At 47.5% G+C, this 10300-nt stretch overlaps 1 protein-coding gene across 1 annotated transcript; it reads right to left on the bottom strand.

Annotated features, from left to right (window-relative positions):
- Positions 1 to 1095: 1095 nt before the first annotated feature.
- Positions 1096 to 10206, bottom strand: Avpr1b (arginine vasopressin receptor 1B). Its single transcript, XM_041649322.1, has 2 exons — positions 9267 to 10206; positions 1096 to 1430 (listed from the first exon to the last, which is right to left on the bottom strand). The coding sequence occupies exons 1-2, from the start codon at positions 10204 to 10206 to the stop codon at positions 1096 to 1098; spliced, it is 1275 nt and encodes a 424-aa protein (XP_041505256.1).
- Between the last annotated feature and the right edge of the window lie 94 nt (positions 10207 to 10300).

The raw sequence follows: 10300 nt of genomic DNA, 5'->3' as shown, positions 1-10300 counted from the left end.
CTTCACTGTCTCTTCTTCCTATCTCAGGAGGATTCAGCACTGAGGTCAAAGGGACAGGCTCTGGTACTTCGTGATCTACCAGAACTGAAGTAAAGACGAATACGCAATTGTTATGAAAATGGGGCAATGCTAGAGCCTGCTGGCTAGAATGCCCTTTGTGGGTTTGTGCTATTACCCAATTCCATTCTTGCAAAGTCATAGACAACTAGAGCTGAGAAAGACCTTAGAGGCCATCTCACTATAGGTGAGGAAGCTGAGACCTGGAGGTGGAGGTGGCGTCCCAGGGCAGAGCAGAGCCTTAAACCTTGATTCCAACTTCTCCTAGAACCTCGGTGCTCTCTAGAGCCAGGACCATGTCAGCTGTTTCAGAAAGGAAGTCTATCCCACACAGTCTGGAGGAGGAGACGAGGAGGAAGATCCTAGGCCTGTGGCCTCTCAGCCTTATTCCTTCTGATTTCATCGTGACCATTTTTATTCCTCCCTCCCTCTCCTCTTTCTCCCTGTCTCAGCACCAGTGAGCCATATCACTGAGAACTCATGTGTCCCCAGGTGACCCATCTAGTGGCAGGAGAAGAGCTACCATTTACTTCATCCCTGCTTGGTATCAGTTCCAAATCATCACCATCAGGTACGAGGTCCCACGTCACCATCAGACTGCCTCATTTCTGTAGACAGATGGGTATAGATGAAAGTCCCACACACCTGTTCTTCTTTTTATAATCTCTTCTCTCCTCTCCTGGTGGCACTGAGATGTACCAGTCAGGTTAGAATGGGGACAGTTAGCCAAGTCATGAGGCAAGCCTCTGAGCTGATAGCGCCATCTAGAGCTCTATATCCACCAGTCAGGTATGTTTGTGGGTGCCCTTATGAATGTGGAAGAAACAGGGAATTTGACCCGCCTGGTTTCCAGCAATCTAAAACTGAGAGAGAATGGGCAGTGCTCACTAGAGGCTGCCATGACACCTAGGGTAGTGGCAGCCATTCCAGTCTCTTTAGGTTGCTTCAAACTAGGCTCTGCCTGGTACCACCACCAACCCCTTTCTTCCTCATTCCCAACGCCTGAGATGTGCAGAGCCCAGTCCTAGGGAGTCCTCTCTAAAAGATGCTGGTCTCCACGATGGCTTCTCCATCTCTCTGCTCTAAACCCTTCGGTGACTCGGCAGGCCTGGGCTTTGCATGGAGGCTGAGGTTAAGGCTGAGACGGAGGGTGGAGGGACCACCGGAGTGGGTCAATAGTGTCGTGCGGCGGCTAGCAAGGCTGCTGTTGGAGAGTTGCCTGTGCACCCGGGGCTGGGGACCCCTGCAGCAGACACGGTGACTCAGGGAACGTGGCAGCAGGTGGCTGTTGAAGCCCATGTAGATCCAGGGGTTGCAGCAGCTGCTGAGGTTGCCCAGAAGCATGGAGATGGTGAAAGCCACATTGGTGGAATCTGCAGAGAGAGAGAAGCACAAAATGTCTTAGAATGACAGCTCAAGGGTCAGGGGGCACAGGACAGAGGCTGGGTCTCCAGAAGAAGGCATGGAATCCCAGACGGGGTTCTATGACCAGAGAGTGCAGTTCAGGCTTGACCTTTAACTCCCGAGTCCCAGTCTCACTGGCCCAGTTTCGGTTGATTTGTAACCGTAGTGTTAAGGTTTGGTTCAAGTTCAATTTAGAAGAGTAAACACTGCCTGGGTAGGATGGGTCCAAACAGAAGAACAAGGTTTTGCTTTAAAATCTGGACCACGAATCTCTAATTTGAGCCTTCTCTCCTTCCTTTTCTTTTGATCCTGGCTCACTCTGTAGATAGGTTCAGTCTTAACACAGACCTTCTGAAATGTCCTCTGTGGTCCCTTCTCTCCCAAGAAAAATGTATGCTTCCTTGGGTATACAGGTAAACAAAAGGAACATTTACTGATCAAATCACAAAGTCATTGTATTTTTCTCTTTGATATGAAGGATTCCTTCAGCGTCTACTGTAGCCTGGAGGGCATGGGTTCCTTTAGCCTGTTTTCATTGTGGAAAGTTTTCTTTCCGCTTTGAGGATGGTGGACTGAAGGCTGAGATGACCATTGTCTTTCGGAGCTTGAAACCTATTGCCCTAAGCCCTCCCGTTGCTCTGACGGGCTTGTCTTTCTGTGTGACTTGATGTTTTTCTCTTGCTGCTTCCAAGGTACTCTATAATACAATGTGGGGAAGATCTTTTCTGGTCTTACTTGGTGTCTTAAATTCTTCCTTTACCTGGGTGAGCAGCTCCCTCAGATAGGTGAGTTTTGAAGCTTTGGCTTTATTGGAAATGTTTTCTATGCCTTTTAGCATGACTTCTTCTCTCTTCCTTTTATGCCCATGGTTTGTAGATTAGGTCAGGGGATCCCTTAGGTCTCAAATGTTCTGCTCACACTTCCTTACTGATTTACCTTTGCCATTGGTTGTTCCAGCTCCTCCATCTTGTCTCCAAACTCTGATACTTCATTCTTCTCATGATCTGCCCTTCAGCTGAGGCCTTCCACAGACTTTCCTGTTGACTTACTAGTATTTAATTTTTTTTTCAATATTTTGGTCTCTTTCACATCTTGTATTGATTTCCTTCAGCTCTTTGTGTTCTCCCGAAACTTACTTGGGAGTTTGTGCTCTCTAGGATTAAAATTATTCCTTCAAATTCTTTGCATGGGATTGTTGTCTAATTCGGTCTCATTGGAGACATTCTTAGCTTTTCATGTTTCTTATGCATTGGGGTTGGGACTTGCGCATCTGGGGTTAGGTCATTGGTTGGATTTTAAAAACTCACTCTTATTCTTTCAGTAGAAGTATTTACAGTGTTCAGAGAAGATGCTGATAGTGGGGTTGAGGCATCGTTTTCCTCTATTAGACTTCAGGGCACCAGGAGCCATCTCCCCTGAGAGTGGAATGGGAGCTGTAAAAACAATGTTGTCAAGGAATAGGCCCACTATGAAAGTATAGTCGTAGTTAAACAACAATCACTTCCTAGGTACCAATAATTTTAGATAATAAAGAAGAATTGATAGTACTGTAAGCATGAATTTATTAGTGTAGGTATGGGTAGGAAAGAAAAACGGTAAGACGAGTGCTGGGTGGATGAAGAAAGTAGAGGAGGGAAATGTAAATAGGAGGGGGCAGGAGGGACAAAGGTGTGGGGTCAGGGTGGGGTGGGTCGTTTGGGTTAAAGTTGGAACGGGAAGAGAAAGGTAAGGAAATGCAGCTAACCTGGAACCACCCCAGCTCACAGAGGACGGAGACACAGAAGCTCTCCCACCCTGGCCAGCCTGTGTGCTTACAGAAAGAGGAGCGGGTAGGGAGAGAACAAGAGCAGAGAGGGGTGCAGCTGGCCTGGTAAGCTGGTACTGGGTATTAAATACGGGATGTGAAAGGGAGCAAGCTGCGTGGGGGCGCAGAGTATGAATATGGGCTGACCTGTTCGCTCGCTCGCGTTCGTGTCTCAAGCCTCCTGGCAATCCTTCCCAGACTCCCAGAAGCCTGGAACCCCCTTACAAATTGTGTAAGGTCACAGATGCTGGGGGATACTTCAGGGTCGAGCTCTGTGCTGCAGATGCTGTTCTCAGCTTTGGGAGCTCTTCGGATGATCAGGTTACTGACTCTCGTTCAGCCAGTATGTGGCTCTTCACTGGCTGCATCTCAGATGCCGGTCATCCTTGAGGGAGTCGCTTCAGGAGTGCAATTGCCAACACTGGTCCCATACCAAGCTTGAATGGGTCCCATTCCCAATGCTTGAAGCGCTGCTTGGAGGCAAGGTTTATGTCCCCTGCAGACTCTAGCTCTGGCTAGGTTTCCACATCACTGACCGTGAACACCGCGTGCTTTTGATTTAGTTTCTTTCTTATACTCTGGAGGTATTCTGCTGACTGGGTTCAGCATATAAACTCCCGGCCCCTGCTCTGAATTTCCCGAGCATGTAGTTCACAGAGGATCTTAGGCCACCAAGTCACCAAAACAGCAGGAGTCTCTAAAATGTTATCTTATGGCTGCCAAGAAGAGAGGGTCTTCCCAGCATCTCTCCTCTCTGTGTAACTGCTATGGATTTTCTTGGGGGGGGGGGGGGGTCTGGTTTCCCCACATTCTTTGCTCTTCAAAATGTCTGTCACTGAAATTACAGTGCAGATTTTCTGGGCTTCTCTTCCCTAAGCCAGAGCTCCTGCTCTCTGTGGTTCAAGAAATTTATTTTGAACAGTTTTTGCTCTTTATCTATTAAAGACGAAACTGAGTTTTCATGCACGGTGTGCTTCTTAATTTTCATATAAACAGATCTTAGCCAAGTATTTGATATTGAAGAACACAAAGCACTTTCAATGTTTTCCAGAGTTGATTATATTTCAAATTTATAATAGTCAATGCTGAGACTGTCACTTTGTAAGAATATGTGGCATAAAATGACAGAAGAATATATAGGGCAATTCCAGATTTTGCTGGAAATTCTATTCTAATAATCCCAGGTCAAAATTTATTCAACAACATAATTATTTTAATGTATTTTTATGCATGTATGTGTGGTATATATTGTTTGCATATGTGTATACAGGTGTACATGTTTGTATATGCATGTGGGAAAGTCAGAGGTTCATGTGAAGTGTCTGCCTCTATCACTATCTCCCTTACTATTTTTTTATTTTTTTTTTAAGACAAGACATCTGATTGAGTTCAGAGCCCACTTATTGGCTAGACTTGGAAGCAAGACTTCAGGCACTTTCTGTTCCAGCACTGGATCCCACTAGCACACTAGACTTTTTACAAGGATGCTGGAGACTCGAATTCAGCTCCTCAGGTTTGCATGCAAACACTTTACCCACTGAGCCACCTCCCCAACTGATGTGGGATCCCCCTCTGTATGCTGTGAATATGTTTTATTACAATTGGTTAATAAAGAAGCTATTTTGGCCCATGGAAGGGCAGAATAAAGCCAAGAGGGAAATCCAGAGATACACAGAGAGAGGAGGTAGAGTCAAAGAGATGCCATGTAGCTACTGAAGGAGAAAGATGCCAGAATGCCTGAACCTTACCAGTAGACCATGGCCTTGTAGAAATACACAGATTAACAGAAATATGTTAATTTAAGATGGAAGAGTTAGTTAATAAGAAGCCTGAGCTAATAGGCCAAGCAGTGTTGCAATTAATATAGTTTCTGCGTAAGTATTTGGGTCTGGGCTGCCGGGAATGAACAAGCAGTCTCCACCTACACCCAACCCTGATTATTTTCAGTATGAAACTCAAGTCAGTAACTCAAACAAAAATTTTAAAAACCAAACATTCCAATCCAATGAAACCCAAAGATAAACTAATTTGATGCATGCTGAGCAGCGATAGTAGGAAAGTATTAGGTGGCGCACACCTTTGACCCCAAGCACTTGGGAGGCAGGAGCAGGTGGATCTCTGAGTGTGAGGCCAGCCTGGTCTACAGAGTGAGTTCCAGGACCTCCAGGGCTACTACACAAAGAAACCCTGTCTCGAAAAACCAAAACAACAATAACAACAACCAGTTGTTTTGGTCTTTCGATTTCCTAGAGAGCATTCTTGTCATATGCTCTGGTCACCATATTCTCCTTCTCCTCTGGTCCAAAGCAATAGACGAGCAGACCTTGGGATAAAGCTTCTAAAACTTCACTACATGGAGAAGCCAACTGCCATGCTACAAGCAGGCCTGTGGAGAGGCCTTCACGGCAAGGAACCAATGCCATGTGGCCAGCTTATGCACTGAGGCCTGCCAGCCAGCCTACACACCAGCACACTTGAAAGGGGATTTTCTCCTTGGTGAGCCCTCAGATGATGATAGACCTGGCTGACACCATTACTGCTTCCCTGTGAGAAACTCTGAGTCACAGGACCCAACAAAATGTCGTGTAAATTTCTGACCCACAGAAATGATTAAGGTAAGATATATCTTTCCAAAGATAGCTCTCCCCTGGGTAACTTCAGCCATCTTTATCTGCTTGTCAGGCAAACAATCTTCATCTAGTTCATCGGTTCTCAACCTTCCTGGTGCTCCAACCCTTTAATATAGTCCTCATGTCGTGGTGACCCCTGACCATAAACTTACTTTTATTGTTGCTTCATTCCTGTTATGTTGCTATTTGTAATAAAAATACCTGTGTTTTCTGATGGTTTTAGGCGACCACCATCTCCAAGTCCAGCAGGGACAGCTGCTAGGCACAGAGCATCTGCTTGCATCTGGGTCTTATTCTCAGATGGCCTCTCGGATTCTACTCTCTCATGAGGGAAAACGTTTCTTAGTCAGGCAAAATGGATAGGTGAAAAATTCCACTAAGATCCCTTCCACATACAAATGTCTTCCCAGAGATTTAATGAAACACTTCTCACGAGCAGGAATGCAGATCTGAAGGCCCTGGCCTCCTGCCAGACACATCCGTGCAGCGGCACAGCTGGCCCACTATCAGCTTCTTTACAGAGGTTGAGAATCTCTGAAAGCAAGGCCGGGCCTGGGAGGAAGCTCACAAGCAGACTTTCCAGTTCTTCCAGTACAGTCCATCCTTCTCTCTCTAAAGTGGAGATCCCAGACCCCATCAGAGCTTCCACCGCTAACCAACCTCCATGGTCTAGCTCACGTGTTTACCCTGCAGGCTGTAACAAAAGCTTCTGACAATCAGGAATAACCCCGTCAGGTGTGATCAAGGTAGGGCCCCTCTTGGGACAAAAATAGAGAGGGTGTAGGGTGGGAACATTTAATAAAAGACACAAATCCTGGGGACAGAAGCCAAAGCCTTTGGCTTAGGTACACATATTCCACACCTTAGGAAGCAGGTTTTGATCTGGTCCAGCTGAGCTGGGCACAGTGTAGGGGCTGGGAATGCTCCAGGGAGAAGCATCAGACTCCATGGAGGCTCTGCTTCTCAGTCCTTGTGAGAAGATCTCCCACATCCAGTCCAGGCAGAATATAGCCCACAGGGGCAAGAAGACATGGGGGAACATGGGGGAATGGGGTGTACTGAACACATAGCTCTCAGGCAGTGATCAGAGCCCATGGAGCTTCCATGTCTCTGAGAGTGGATTGTAAGACCCTGCTCTCTCCCTGCACTCGGCCATGGCAATCATTCTCTGTGCACACAGTATATTAGGGACAGGCTCACAGTAATGATGGATCCTGCAGGCAAACAGGAAAAAAACACACTACCTAATGGAGAAAACAGAATTCATCCTCCCACACATCCTTCAAACAAGGGCAAATAACTACTCCAGCCTTGTTGTCACTGGCCAGGCTGTAATTGTTGGGAGAAAAGTCCTATAACAGATGAAGCTGGCCCATAAAACCCCTGAATTAAGTCCTGGCTCCATCACTGACTAGCAGTGGCATTTTAGACCAGTATCTTTAAGGCTTCTCTGAGTTCTGGGTTGTTCAGATGTACTGTAAAGAAGCCACTCCAAAACACCACGCAGGTTCACATACTTGGTACCAAGAAGCCCTTTCTACTAGTCTATCCTTGGCTAGAACAGGAGGAGCCTTCATAGTAAGTTGGGTCTAATATGCTCATTGCTTACAGAAAGACTTGCAAACACCTTTGTGTCTAGACTAATGTCCAGGGGACAGTCAAGAAGGGAGACAGAACCCAACCATGGTGTTACAATCTGCAATCCCAACACTCAGGAGATAGGGGCAGAAGGATCAAAAGTTCAACCTGGGTTACACAGTGAGTCCCAAGGTCAGCCTGAGCCACCTGCAGTATTTGAAGCTTGGAAGGTTGCTGTGTGCATCATTCCCTGTCACCATGCAGAGCTGTCTTCTTGGAGAGTCTCATTTTGTTTTTCAGGTAAGAAAAAAACCTCTCTTCTGTTGTAGTAAATAGGAGTGGTGGGGCTGCGTCCCCAACACCCCAGCCGCCTGCTAGCTTATGCCCGAAATAACAACACACAAACTGTATTCATTTAAACACTGCTTGGCCCATTATATCTAGCCTCTTCTCGGCTAACTCTCGCACCTGGACTAGCCCATTTCCAATCATGTGTTGTAGCACCTCAAGGTGCACTTTCCTGGAAGATTCTAGCCTACGTCCATCCTGGGTCAGAGCTGAATAGCGTCTGTCTGCCCAGGAGCCGGGAGCATGGCGTCTCTCTGAGGCGTCTGCTCCCGAGAGGAGAGCTGTCGAGTCTGAGCTCACTTCCTCTTCCTCCCAGCATTCTGTTCTGCTTACTCCACCCACCTATGTTCTAACCTATGAGAGCCAGCCAAGCAGTTTCTTTATTTTTTTAACCAATGACCTTCCTCCATCATTCTGTAGAGAAAGCTACTTCATAACACCAAGCAAGTTCATATGTAGAGCCAAGTGAAGAACCAGGGTTGTAGGCAATCAATGGGTTAAAGGAAAAAGACAAAGAGCTGAGAGGCTGGGCTTCTCCCCTTTACTTTGCCAAGTCACAGACTCTTCCTTTCTGAGCCTCCCTTTCCTTGGTGACATAATGAAGGAATTGAAGTTGAGATCCTCTGGCTGGCATATGCCAGCCTGAACTCTTTGAAAAGGACTACTGAGAAAGGCCACAGGGCTATGTCCAGACACAGAAGGGAAGTGCACTAAGAGAGAAGACAGTCCTGTTCTTTGCCATCCTGGACCAGATTGTTTGAAACTCCCTTTCAGCTCTGGTAAGTCTCTGATACTAAAGGCTGTGTAGCGACCAGAAGTTGGCTGAGCAAATCTACCAAAACATCTCCTCCCCACAAAGGCTTTCCCTAGCATCACATTGTTAAATAAGTAGCCAAAATTTAAAAATCAAGAAATTCCACATAATTGATACCCACTCACACAGCCTTGGTGGGCTGGATGGGACCACATGAGGCAGGACTGGTTTGAAGGTCTGGCCCCCAGAATTCATGTCTTAGAAACAGAGCCCTCAAAATCACATGCCAATACTATTTTGAGGTATGGATTAGACTATAGGGGCTTGCGGATTAATAGACTAGTGGGTTTTCAAGAAAAAAAAATGTTACCATAAGAGTATGTCCATGAGAAAAGCCAGGCTGGTCACTTTCAGGAGGTGCCCTTCCCCTCCCCGGAAATTGTCAGAGTCCCCACTTATAAGAAGAACCCTCCCAATCTTCCCAGCTTCTAGGACAGTGAGAAATAAGCCTCTTTGCTGTAAATGTTAGGTAGGCATTTGTTATAGCTGCAGATCATACTCTAAGATAAACAAGCATCAACTTTCTTAGTTACTCCATTCATTTGTGCCCTGCCTGGCCCCGGGAGGGACTGTGGTCCTTATCCTAACCCCACTGACCTCCCTCACCACCTCACACAAGCCGCATACTTGCCTTCATTAGGGGCATCCTCATCCCACACAGACCACATCTGGACACTGAAGAAGGGTGCCCAGCAAGCGATGTAGGCCAGCACGATGACAAAGGTCATCTTCACAGTTCGGATCTTTGCCCTGGAGATGGTGCTGATGCTGCTGACCCGGGACGGCAGCCTTCTAGTGGCTGCAGCAGGGGAAGAAGATGAGGACTTGTCCCAAGTCCTCCAGCCCTTTCTTTCCTCCCTGCCAGCCTGTGTCTTTACTTTAAGGTTCTTGTAGATCTCACAGCAAATGAGGCTGTAACAGGCTGTGAGCATGGCCACAGGTAGCACAAAGATGGCCAAGGTGGTCCAGGTAATGTAGGCCCGTGGCCCCCAAGAAAAGTAGAAATCTGCCCAGCAGTCCAACACCCCTGAGCCCTGGATCACCTCTCGCAGAGAAAAAATGAAAATTTGAGGGAGGCTGAGGATGGCAGCCAGCAGCCAGGGGGCAGCAATGAGAGGGTAGGTGGAATGGCTGGGTTGCTGGAGGCTGCGAAGGGGGTGACAGACAGCCAGGTACCGATCCAGCGTCATGGCCAGCAGCATGTAAGTGGAAGCAAACATGCTGAGCACCTGCAGATACTTGACGGCCCGGCAGAGGAGGTCAGAGCCCTGGAAGCGGTAGGTGATATCCCAGAGCAACTGAGGCAGTACCTGGAAAAGCGCCACGCCCAGGTCAGTCAGGGCCAAGTGCAGCACAAACAGGTGCATGCGGGAACGCTTGCGGCCCTGGCAGCCCAGCACCAGCAGTACAGCCAGGTTGCCCCCTGTGGCCAGAACCAAGACAGTAGCTAGGATACCAATCTCCACTTTGGCTAGCTCTTCATCCCTGCCCAGCCAGGGTATGGTAGCATTGGGGACAGACAGAGTGCCCCCAGGGGAGGGAGTGGCGGTCCAAGAAGATTCGGAATCCATGGTCAAGATTTGAGGGAGAGAAGATTAGGAAGGTGGAGGGAGGGACCTTGTGGGTGCAGGAGGAAGCTGGATAGATAAAATAGAGGGGGAGAGA

The sequence above is a fragment of the Microtus oregoni genome, unplaced genomic scaffold, assembly GCF_018167655.1.
Source record: "Microtus oregoni isolate MIOR12 unplaced genomic scaffold, Mior012 000003F_ref0000135, whole genome shotgun sequence".
Taxonomy (NCBI): domain Eukaryota; kingdom Metazoa; phylum Chordata; class Mammalia; order Rodentia; family Cricetidae; genus Microtus; species Microtus oregoni.
This window is presented reverse-complemented; position numbering and strand designations above follow the sequence as displayed.